General features: G+C 43.2%; 1 protein-coding gene across 1 annotated transcript in view; it reads left to right on the top strand.

Annotated features, from left to right (window-relative positions):
- Positions 1-3,126: 3,126 nt before the first annotated feature.
- The window catches only part of BTC (betacellulin), a 44,597-nt gene continuing 35,072 nt past the window's right edge, over positions 3,127-12,651 (top strand). Inside the window, exon 1 of the mRNA XM_070409604.1 lies at positions 3,127-3,598. Coding sequence (XP_070265705.1) covers positions 3,541-3,598 — 58 coding nt within the window. The 5' untranslated portion in view covers positions 3,127-3,540. The remainder of the gene's footprint in view (positions 3,599-12,651) is intronic.

Here is a 12,651-nt window from a genome sequence, read left to right as displayed (position 1 = left end):
AAAGATAGCAAGCCAAATGGATTGAGGCATACATGAAAAAAAATCCCTAAAAGACTGAAAAGAAAGGTATAATAAAATAGGTAAGAAAAAAATAATAATCCCCTTCCCCAGAAAAACTGCATTGTAAAATAAAATTCCTTAACTACAGCTTTTGAGCAATGATTTTTTACTGGTTTTTCCTTAGACATAATTCAATAACTTCAAATAGAATATTTGAAAGCTCTCCACATATATTGTACTACTACTTTTTAATAATTTATAATGCATAATATTTATCATTATTGTAAAAACGTATTTTGAGAGTTTTTCATCATTCATATTTCTTTTCATTCATCCATTCTTATTGAACTAAATAATGGAAATTACCAAGAGGAAGTCTTCCTATACTACCAAGTGCCTTACAGTAATAATTTGGAGAACACAGAACACAGGCTGAACTAGAATGTTCCTTTCTACCACCACATGTGTTTCTGTTTGTGTTGTGCTCCACAAAGAACCAAATATTGTCCTGCCCAGAGGGGTGGGGCAGGGGTGTTCCTGCTGAAGACTGCTCTGTGTAGGAAGAGAAAAGACTGATGCTACAGGCCCTCCAAAGGAATTCACTTAAGCTTCATACCAGATTTGAGAGGGCTGGTTTTACCTGCCTAAAGTTGGAACATGCAAGACACCATTCAAGCAATCTCTAGGTTGGGGATACAAGTTCTACCTTGTGATTCCAGTGTAGCTTTGACCAATGTCTCTTAGCAACCACCCACCTCACAATGTAAAGCATTGAGACACGCCTCAGTATGTGGATGAGGTCCCAGAGAGGTGAATTTTTACCTTCTACTCTTCCAAAGTTTATGCTTTGATCCCAGATTTACCTTCCTTTATGAATAAATGAAAAAGAGAGGGGGAGGAGGAAGAAGTAGGAGGAGGATGGGAGGAATAGGAAGGAAGAAAGGAAGGAAGGAAGGAAGGAAGGAAGGAAGGAAGGAAGGAAGGAAGGAAGGAAGGAAGGAGGGAAGGAAGGAAGGAAGGAAAGAAGGAAGGAAGGAAGGAAGGAAGGAGGGAAGGAAGGAGGGAAGGAAGGAAGGAAGGAAGGAGGGAAGGAAGGAGGGAAGGAAGGAAGGAAGGAAGGAGGGAAGGAAGGAAGGAAGGAAGGAAGGAAGGAAGGAAGGAAGGAAGGAAGGAAAGATGTTTCTTGACCTTGAAGAGATTGAACCTCCAGTGTCAGGAAATTTGGAAGGCATATTCTCCAGGGTACTTCTTTTATTTCTGGTAGTATGCTGGGGTCCAGCCCCAGCAGGTCCAGGGGTTCCCAAAGGTGTGGACGGAGTCGGCGAAGAATGAATGACACGGAGGCAGTGTTCAGGTGATCATCATAGCCAGGTTCCTCTTCCTTTTATTGTCATCTAACATCTGTATATATACTATTTGGTCCCAACCCTATCCATTCTATACAAAAGGCCAGGGGGCTTCCCATCTCCATTCAAAGGTTACTCTATTGTTCCACTAAGCTACAAGGAAGTAACTGAAGGAGGTCACTCCAAGCAAAGATCAAAGCGACCAACCACCCCTCTGACACTCAGTTAAAGGGTTTACTGATAAAAATCCTCACCTGAGGAAACAACCTTTCTTCTCCTAGCCAGGTTCCTTCCCCTCTTGTCCTTTTATATCTGCATTTATCCTATTTGATCTTAATCCCATCCATTCCATTCCAAAGACCAGGGCATTTCTCATCTCCATTTCAAGGTTACTTGAAACATCCCTGCAGAGACTGCCTCAAGCAGCCAGGGTGGATCAGCTTCCAGCAGTAGTAAATAAAGCCCTTAGGGAAGGTTATTGATTTATCTGGCCTATTTAATATATTGAATTACACTCTTTCATACTCTAGTGGCCTGAAAAAGTTAATTTACCATTTGAATGGCATGAATGATGAATACTTACACCAAGTCCTGGCACTTTACAATACCGAACAAAGATTTAGTATTTTTTTTTTTTTTTTTACTTAGGTGTGTTTTGTTGTTTATTAGTGTCAATGGAAAATAAAAATAAAGTAATGCTCTGTTGAAGGATAGCATGACTGTTGCTGGCTCAGGTGGCATCTCAGTGTGAAAGATGCCTTAACATAGGGCCCTGGTCCTCAGGAAAGAAGAGACTATCAGAAAGGAAGAGGAAGGAGATGGTGCCAAATCCTTGGCTTAATGTGCTCCTCTCCTTTTAGCTGGGTACATTAATAGTCTATCCCATGACCTCTCTATCAAGACTTTATGAACTGCCATGTGGAGGCTAGCATGGGATTCTGAAAATTAACAGTTGATTTTTGTTCCTCTGGACATATGGGCTGCTTGGGGCACTAAAATGGTGTAGAAAAAATGTATCATAATTTGTATAATTTAAGCAATGGAGAGGAAGGACCAGACCTCTGAACTGCATTTCATATGTAAATGCAGTTTACATATGGGCCTTGTGGATGTCCAAGAAATAGAACTTCTCGACGGAGGGGGCACGCTTCCACACACTGACCTTGCAAGAGGAATATAGATCAGACTGAACACAGCTGTGCCCTTTAGTTATTTTGGAGGCAAATTTATTAACCTCAAAAGGTAAGACTGGGTGCTGCTTTCTGTCTTTGAAAGCTATGAGGATGCCTTTGTGTTCCAGAAAATGCTTGGATCAGATTCCACTTCTCCATAAAAGAGGAGGTATGATGAAATAGAGACGGGCGAAAGGCATTCTTCTTATTTTTACAGATCCAATAGAGTGAATGAATTAAATAAATAAGTAAAAATACAATGGATCAATGAATAAATAAAGATATAAATGACATTTCTAAAGTAGCTCTTGGGGAGTCCAAACTCCCAGATAGCCAACAAATGATACATGTAAATAGAGGGCTTGTAAATTGTCAAATGCCTGAGGTTAACCACAGCACTGCTTGGCTCCAGTCCCTCCGAGAGACCGGCAATTGGCTGCAGGAAAGTTGGAATTCCAGAGCACATTTGACTCTCTGCTTCTCCCTCAGAGTTTAGCAGGCTTCTCCCTGGGCTGCCTGCAGGCCTGTAGGACACATCTGACTCCCGGGTCTCCTGGAGACCCAGGGGGGCGGTGCATTCTCTGCCTGCTCCCCGGCTACCTGTTTACTCCCCCAGGCGGAGGGACAGGGACAGTCAGGCGCGACCCAGCAGGTGGAGCGGCTGAGCTGGCCCCAGGGCAGCCCCAATATGAATCTCAGTGTGGGTGTGGGGCAATTTGGGTGGGAACAACCTGGAGACTACCACCTCGCCGTCCTGCGCCTGGCTGGTGGGGTGTGTGCAGAAAGAGCAGAAATAAATAGTAGGCTCCCTCCTCCCAGCGACTCTCAGGGATCCGGAGGCCGCCGCCCTGGGTGTTTGCCTGCCCTGTAGCCAGGGTTCCAGCCTGAAGAGTAGTTTCGTTTCCTTCTGGCTCCAGGATTAGTTTCCAGGCACCTCCTCGGACGCCCCGTGGCCTGGAAAAGGGACGCAGGAGGAGGCGGGAGGCTCGTCTAGGGGCTGCCCGCCCTGCAGCGCGGGTTTGATGGACCTGACCGCCCCGGGCGGCGGCGCCGGCTCCCTGCCGCTGCTCCTGGCCCTGGGTAAGTGGCCGCACTGGGTGCTGGAGACCCAGGAGGAAAGCCGGGGTGGAATCGCAGGGAGAGCGAACTCTGATCTGAGCTGGCATCTGGACCCACGGCGGCGTGGGGCTGACAGGGGCAGGTCAGGGAACTTGGGCTGCTGGGAGAGTGCGACGTTTTAAGGGCCTGGCAATGGGGCACCTGCTGGGGCTGTCCCTGGGCGCGCGGGGCTGCGAGAGGGCGGAAGGGATCCCGGGCCCAGCGGCTGGTGCTGCAGCTGTGGGCGCAGAGCGGAGGACCGGGGTTGCTAGGCAGGGTGCCCTCAAAACCTTGGGGGGCTCCGTGCTCATGAGTGAGAATTGGTGGGAGGAAAAGCAGGAGCATGGGAGAGGAAGAGGAAGCTATCCCGGGAGTAGTTGGAGAGAGAATTCCTTGGCTTAAGATGCGGGCTGGGAGTGCAGGGCAAGGTGGATGGGTCTTTCCTTGGTGTGTGTGCCAGAGGTAAGAGAGAGGTTACTCCTGGGGAGACTCGAGCTGGCCTAGGCTTGGGATTGAATTCTTACACCTGTTTCTTGCTGGAGCAGTGGGGGGAGCTGGAGGAGAAAAGGCAACTTCTGAGACCCGATCTCCTGCTGCTGATGGGGCAGCAAAGAAAAAGGAAATGACATGTTCCCCCTAGGGCACTGTCCATGAAACGCACAGGTGCTTTACTGGGGATCTAGTCACGTGCTGCTTAGACCGGGATGCGCATTCTAAGGAGTTGTTAGGGGATTTCACCATCGTGTGAACACCATGGAGTGTACGTCCACTAACTCAGAAGGTATAGCCTAATGCACCCCCAGGCCCTATAGTATAGCCTAGTGCTCCTAGGTCCCAAGCCTATACGTGTTACTGTACAAAGCAACATGAAATTAAATCAAGCACAAGAGCAAAGCATGCAACCAGGACACTTGGTAAACAAAGATGTATGAGACTGCTGCTAGTGTAACAAAGCATACTGTTTTACAGGACACTTGTTTTTAAGGAGTAGAGTAGAAAGATGCAGTCTAAAATAACAATAAAAAGTGTAGCATAGGTAATACATAAACTAGTAACAGTCACTTCTTATCATCATCAAGTGATCTGTACTGTACATAACTGTATTGCTATACATTTATAAGGCTGGCAGCACACTAGGTTTGCTTACGCCAGCATCACCCTACACCGGTGAGTAATGTGTTGCTCTATGACATCATGCTGGCTACGAAGTCATTGGGTGATAGGAATTTTTCAGTTTCCTTATAGTCTTTGGGGACCAACAATCCTATATGTGGTCCGTTGTTGGCCAAACCTCCTTAGGCAGCATGTGACTGTATATTCTTTATTTTAAGGAGAAATTGCAGGAGGGGAAACTTTTCTTCATTTCAAAGGTTTAATCTGGGTTGTTAGGTTAAGGACCACTGGGTGTGGTCACGTGGTGTGAGGGAAGAGAGGGCAGAGGCCGGTGGGAGGAGTTGCAGGATGCCCAGAAACCCCTGGAGGCTGTCCCCACTGCCTTGGGAGTAGGTGCTGGCAGACAGGAACCTGGAACTTCAGGTGCTGGGGGAGGTGTATGCAGCTGGAAACCAGGCTCCCTTGACCCTCCCATGTGATAAGGTAGCAGGAAAACCCACCACTTTAGGGCATCCCATCAACATCAGGGTCATTTTGAGGGGGGTGGAGGGAAGGAAAACTAGTATTTTGCAGGCTTAGCTGGGATGTGGGGCAGGGACACCTGGGCTTGGGGCATTTATGTGGGAGAGGAGAGTCTTCACAGCTGAAGCGTCTACAGCTTCAAGCCTAGGAAGGGCTGGGATTTCTCTTACGGAGGGAAAAGAAATGGAACCTAAATGGAAACTTTCATGTGGCTGTTCCTTGGAGTCAGAGAGGTGGCTAAAAAGGTTTGTGACCTCGGCTGGAAGTGGACAGACCATGGTTAGAGAGAAGGAACTGATTTAACAAATCCTGCGGAGGAGGAAGAAGTCAGGAACAGGTTAGTGGTGGAGTGATGTGGAGCCTCCAAGAGGAGCAATGGGTCTGAGAGTTACGCCCAGGGCCAGTGCTGATGCGATGCCAGTTCTGGATGAAGGTGGAACTTTCTCCTTACAACTCATATGGACTGCCCAACACTCAAAGTATTTACTGAGCATCTGCTCCAGTCAGTAAGGCGAGAGTATATGGAAATGGGAGTGGAACGAGGGCTCAGGAAACTCCAAGATGTAATTTCGAAGGCATGATTTCTGCTCTAAAAGATGTTATGTTGAATTGGGGATACAAGACGAACAGATATGACAAAATAAGAGAAAAATTCATGAAACCAGGAAGGGAGAGCTACCTCCACCAGAGCTTCAACAGTGGAGGGTGGGGTAGTAGGGAACAGCTGCCTGGAGGACACGAGTGGGTGCCTTGAAGCTTGGGTAGGATTTGAAATAGTAGAGAAAGGACGCCAATGATATACAAGGGCTGGTGATGGAAATAAGATTGTTTTCCTGGAGAGACAGTCAGTCAGCATGCCAGAAAGTAGAATTTATGAGAGGCAGACGGATGACGAAGAGCCAAAAAAAGCTACATTAAAATATTTGGACATGAATCAATAAACAGTTAAACACACACCATCATAGGTCTTGAATACGGAATGATATAATGCAAACAAAGATTCAAGGAGGTAAACTGGTCAGTGGGGTGCAGTGTGGGAGCAGGGGGAGAGGTGCTGGGGGCCAGAGACCTGATTGTCTCACAGCTGTGATCCAGGCATGAGCTAATTCAGGCCTTAAATTAGGGTGATGTGCCAGGAGAAATGTTATGGTAGAAATAATTATTCCAGATTAATGGATATTCTTCCCCCTTCACTATCACACAGTGCTTTATCTTTTTTCTCAAACCCTGTTAAAAAGCAGACAAACCCTAACCTAGTGTTATTGTACACTCAGAGTAACCTAAATGTACAACTGCCCTGTTGAATGTTTGGCTTAGGGAATTGAACTCAGTCTTTAGATCCCCTGAAGTTCCACTCGCTGCAAAATGCCAAAGGCTGTCTTTTGTTGGCATCCGCGTTCACAGAAAGTGGTCCTTTTCCTCTCATGCTCACTGTACTTTTAAGTCACATGTTATTGTACTTAACTTTTTGAAAGGAATGTGAGCAATGTACTGTGTGATGATGCACTAGCCAGTGTGTGTGTGTGTGTGTGTTTGTGTGTGTGTGTCAGTGAAAAGTACCTTGAGAACTGGCAATGAGCAGGCATGAGACCTGGTTCTACTCTGCTATTCCGTGACTCAGAGATGCCTGCAAGTTATAAATTCCTGGGCCTTGATTTTCTCATTTGCAAAATGAAGCAGTTGCTTTAGATGAGACTAAAGTTCTTACCAACTTGACATTGCAGTGATCTGTAACCAACACTTTCATTGGGAAATTTAAGAGAAAATCTTTTTACAATATCACTTAACTTCCATTTCCTATGTAATGGGATCTCTGTTTCAGGCAAATGTTATCATCACAGAGATAATCATGGATGCTTGATTCTTGGAGAAATATGGTAAAGGGGCAATAACTTTCTTTAAAGTGGGTTTTTTATCTTTAAAAAACTGAGTCATTCTCTGTAATTCTTTTTTTTTTTTTTTTTAGTTTCTCCCTCACATCCACTTGTTATGTAACACTAACACTGAAATTATAACCAATGATAAAGGGGAAAAACTTTTCTTTTGAAAAAAATGAGTGCGTTTTAAGGTAAAAAAATATGTTCTCCTTATTAAAATCTAAAATGTTAATATTTTCAAGTTGGTTTTAAGTTCTGCTAGAAAATATGAATGTATTTATGATTGTAATATCTAGCTTTGAAGTTATAAAGCAGAAGGTGGCAGCAGGTAAAATTCCCATTGTACAAATGATGTAACTGAAGCCCCAAACACTGGAAGATTTTAGGATTTGCCTCTTCAGACATGATTTTGACTTAAAAGAGAATTGGAGTTTTTGCATGTGCTTGTTTTTTTTCACTTGAAAAACCTCAGTTTTCGCAGGCCACACTTGCATATTAACAACTGTTACAAAATCAGTTTTCGCCATTGCATGATTCTCTCTTGTGGTGTGGAAATGCCCGAATAATTCTGGGAGAGCCCAATACTGCAGGCATACCCCGTGATGCCCATGCTGAAGCTTGGCCTGCCAATGCCTGTGCCAAAATGGAAGGTGCAGAGGACAGAGGATACTTATGTCTCTCCCAGGGGCGCAAGCCTCTGGCACTGCCTCATCTCTGTGGGGATTGTTCACCCCAGTACTCCTGTGCCCCTTAATCCACAGAGAGCCTAGAGGGAAAAACATCACCCTTTAATTGTAGTCAGCTAATGCCATGATATAGACATGAATACCCATGAACCATGCTCGTAAGCATTTCCGTAAGGATCAGTGTCTTTCCAGGAGGGTCCAGACAAGCCGGAATCAGGGCTGCATGCAGGTTAGGCTTAAGCCATGATCATGATGCACTTCCAAATTGCTCGGACAGACCTCTGGGTCCACAAAGAATCTGAAGTCCAGTTGGTCAGGAGTGCTTCAGACTACAACTTAAGAGAAAGCCATCTGATGGAAATGGGTATGCTCTTACTGCTAATGGCTGCTAGCTTTCCCAGGCATATTTGTATCTTGAAAAGGGAATCTTGGTAGCTCAAATGAATTTCTAATTGCTAAATAAGATAATTTTTTAGATGGTTGAGAGAGATGGAGTATTTAATCTCCATCAATTAGGTAATAACCTACTTTGATTATCAGCAAGGCAAAGTCAAATAACCATGAAATACTTTTACTTATTCTTTACATTCTGACTTGTAGACTAGAAACATTAATTCCAACACAGTGAGAAAAATTTGAACAATGTTTGTGTTCAGCCTTATTGCCTTATTTCAATTTGACTGAGTTGGTTGAATTACTAATGTAACATTTCCCTCTTTGGAAAATCATAGGTTTATTAATTCATTTAGCCTTATTTAACTTAATAATGTTATGTCAGAGGACCTCTAACTCATACCAGAGGACCTCTTCTTGGGAGTACAATACTAATGGATAATGGGTAGCTATTGTGGCATTTTTCAGAAGGGAAATAATACAGAGTATGCAGTGGTTTAAATATTGGTTTTAGTGTGCAGAGTAGATTAGAAAAAGAACTAATACAATAAGAGGCAAGTAAAGAGAAAGCTACTGTTAACTACCCCAAAAAGTCTGGACCAGGCAATGAAGACAAAGGAATAAACTCAATAAATATTTCTAAGCAAGAATTGATAGGATAGAATGACAAGTCATGTGTGGGTTAGGAAGGAGAAGGAACAAGTAAAACTGTCTCTGAGACTGTTAACCCGAGAGAGACAAGGAGTTTATGGCACATGTGAATGAGAGCTGTATTGTGTGTGTGTGTGTGTGTGTGTGTGTGTGTGTGTGTGTTTTCCTGTGGAGATATGAACTATTTTGGACTCCAAATCTGATTGTTCTCCCAAGGAATGTAAAAAGTAAAGGTTATCAGGCCTCTCCCCAGACCTACTAAAGTCTGGTTAATATGTTCCTATAAATATAACTGTTTAAAAAATTTCCAAGAGAAGGAAAAACATTTTCCTCAACAGGATAATTGCAAATAATATATGTAGATACTGCCCCTCTTGAAGGTGGAGCTGAGAACCTGTCACAGACCAGAGGCTGCTAAGAATTTTGACACAGAAAAAGGACATTAATGGAAAGTTGGTGAAATCAGAATAAAACCTTGGGTTTAGTCAATATTAATGGATCAGTGTTGAATCTTAGTTTTGATAAATGTACCTCAATAATGCAAAATGATAACATCAAAGGAAATGGGAGTGAGTGAGAGTGTACTATGACAATGCTCTATACTTTGCAGTTTCCTGTAAATCTAAATTTACAGGTGTCCCTTGCTTTTCCCCAAGCTTTTTACCCAGGATCTACACTCAGCATCTCAGGATCAAGTGGCTATAAAATTTTACAATGTCTGTGAGCATCTGTGCTTTATTTCTATTTCTTTTGTGCATCCATTAGCAAGATGTGTTTGCTCTAAGGTAATTGCTTCTTTACTTTATGCCATTTTAGCTTATGAAAGGTTTCATAGAAATATTCTACTTTTAGATAGTGGGGGAAACCTGTCTTTCAAAATAAAGTTTAACATATATATATATAAAGAGGTAATATACAAACTGTCCATTATGGTGTCACAGTAATGACCGAGGCTGAGTGCGCATGGAGCACCTCTAGGTCCGTCCCCCCCCCCACCCCCATCCCACCCCCACTCCCATGGGCAGTGGCTGCTCCCTCCAACCTCCCGAAGCGGTACGGGTGCCTCCTGCCTCCCATGGGCTCCGGTGGCTTGCTCTTGCCTCCCGTGGAAGCGGCACGGGTCCCTCCCAGCTCCCGCAGAAGTGGTGCAGCTCCCATTGACTCCTGTGGAAGCGGTGGACAGCCTACTGTGTGTGATATCATGCACTGGGCTACTAGGTATATATATACACTGCCCTCACCTGCCAGTCCAATCATCCCAACTGCCTTCCCCTGCTGGCCCAGTCACCCCTAACTGCCCTCCCTGCTGGCTTGGTCACCCCTAACTACCCTCCCCAGCTGGCCATCTTGTGGCTGTGGGTGCCACCATCTTTGAGGGCGGGACAGTCAATTAGCATATTCCCTCCTTATTGGCTGTGGGCACCGCCATCTTTGAGGGAGGGGCAGTTAATTCGCATATTTCTCCTTACTGGCGGTTGGTGCCGCCATCTTTGTGATGGTGTGAGGGTCAGTTAGCATATTCCCTCTTTATTAGATAGGATGTGTGTGTATGTGTGTTAAAGGTCTTACAGGAGATTCTAATGACTAGCCAGTTTGGACAATCACCTAGCTAAAAAATAGGACTGAAAATATAAAAAAGAAATAATTTAACTGATTAAAATTTCAGGATCTAGCACAGTACCTAGGACATAATAAATCCTCAGTATATATGTGTTCACATATGAGTCCATGGGTATTTTGTGAGATTGAATAGCATTATATTAAAAGAAGACAAAAGCAAAATTATAGAGAACAGAAAGTAGAAAGGTGGTTGCCAGGGGCCAGGAGAGGAGGGATTGGGGAGTTACTGTTTAGTGGGTCTAGAGATTCAGTTTTGCAAGGATGAAAAGAGTTCTGAAGATGAACGGTGGTGATGTTGCACAACAGTATGAATCATCCCAATGAACTGTACATTTAAAACTGGTTAAGATAGTACATTTTATGTCATGTGTATTTTACCACAATGAAAGAAAAGAGCTAGCACATTTGAGTGAAAATCAATGGACAATTCAGGAAGCCAAGAGTGGATTGTAGGTGGAAGATTTGGGAAGGTCAACTGTATCAAATACTGTAGAAATGGAGGAGGCTGAAGCTAAGGAGTGAGCTGTGAGGAAATCATTGGTACTTTTAAAAGACCAGAGGCAGATTGATGGTAACTGAAGAAGGCAAGTATGTGCACACACACACACACACACACACACACGAGAATAGAAGTTGGAGTGGTGGGTATAAAAGAGAAAGTTTTGGTTTATGAGAACCAACTTCAAATAGTTGAAAAGTTGTCTCAACAAAGATTTCCTCAGTTTAAATCAGAGAGCATAACTTCGATTAATTAATTCCAGAAAATAGAGCTCTTGCTTTAAATTAGGCAGAATTTCCTTCCAAGTAGAACTTTGAAAAAATGGAAACCACTGACTTGGGATGTGACGAGCTTCCCACATGTTTGTGGTCTGAATGGCACTTACAGGAAGTTGTACAGAGGTGATTCCTAGGTGAGATGGGAGGTGGACCAAATAACTACCAAGGGTTCTTATGTCTCTAAGAACTCAGGATGATGTTACTGTACTTTGGAAATGCTTTGGAGGTTGGTAGGTAAAATTTCAAACTAAGAAATTGTCAGTATATTTCTCTGGGAAGGAACAAAAAGGTAGGGCACTTGGAGACCTGGGAAACAAATGGTGAAGAATTTTTTTAAAAATTAAAAGAAAATTACTTGAGATTTTCCCTTCAAAACTGGATACAGTGAACATGCCTTCTCATGATCCTTATCTTGGGTGTAGTACTGATCCTATGCCATGGGCTCAGTTTTTGCCTTCAAAACTACGTTCTTTTAAATATATATATTATTGATTTCAGAGAGGAAGGGAGAGGGAGAGATAGAAACATCAATGATGAGAGAGAATCATTGATCAGCCACCTCTTGCCCATCTAATACCAGGGTTGAGCCAGCAACCCAAGCATGTGCTCTTGACTGAAATTGAACCCGGGGCCCTTCAGTTCACAGGCCGATCGATGCTCTATCCACTGAGCAAAACCAGCTAGGACAAAACTAAATCACTATTATCCTGTAATTTAGGGTTAAAAGAGTTACTGGAAGTGAGATTTATATTCCAGATAAAACTACAGACAAGAATAATAAGCTATGTTTCTCATGTGCCTTAGCAAAGCATACCAAAGGAAACACACCCCATTCTTGCTTACTAATTTCTATTCAACAGCATTCACCACTATTAAATACTTATTGAATGGGTTTCTAGACCACTCAGATTCTTAATTGGGAATCTGTCTTTCAAAATGTAGTGAACAGACATTACAAAACTTCAACTGGAAATATGTGGTGTGACCATTTCTTAATGAGTCTTACTTTTTTTCATAGGTCACACAAGAAAATCAATTGAATTATTTCATGTTCCCACCATACACATCAAGAAGTTCCTTTTTTAAAATGCTTGTTTGTATATTTTTTGGTTCCAGCTGAACAGCTTTACTCATTGTGTCCCAAACATACCAAACTCATTTCTATGTCGTTGCCTTTAGTCCTGTTTAGTTCCCACCTTCTATGAAACATTTCCCTGTGATTTCTTCACTTAACACATTGCCTCTTTTGGTAATTCCAATAGAATTTATTTTTTGTATACCTGGTACTTTAAAGATACTACCTGACATGTATGTATGTATGTATGTATTTATTTATTTATTTCTGGTCTCTAAAAATGATTTTATTAATAAAGATAATAATGATTAATGCTAAGTT

The sequence above is a fragment of the Myotis yumanensis genome, unplaced genomic scaffold (genome assembly GCF_028538775.1).
Source record: "Myotis yumanensis isolate MYYU_CA2020_CCGP unplaced genomic scaffold, mMyoYum1.0.hap1 SCAF_1, whole genome shotgun sequence".
NCBI lineage: Eukaryota > Metazoa > Chordata > Mammalia > Chiroptera > Vespertilionidae > Myotis > Myotis yumanensis.
This window is presented reverse-complemented; position numbering and strand designations above follow the sequence as displayed.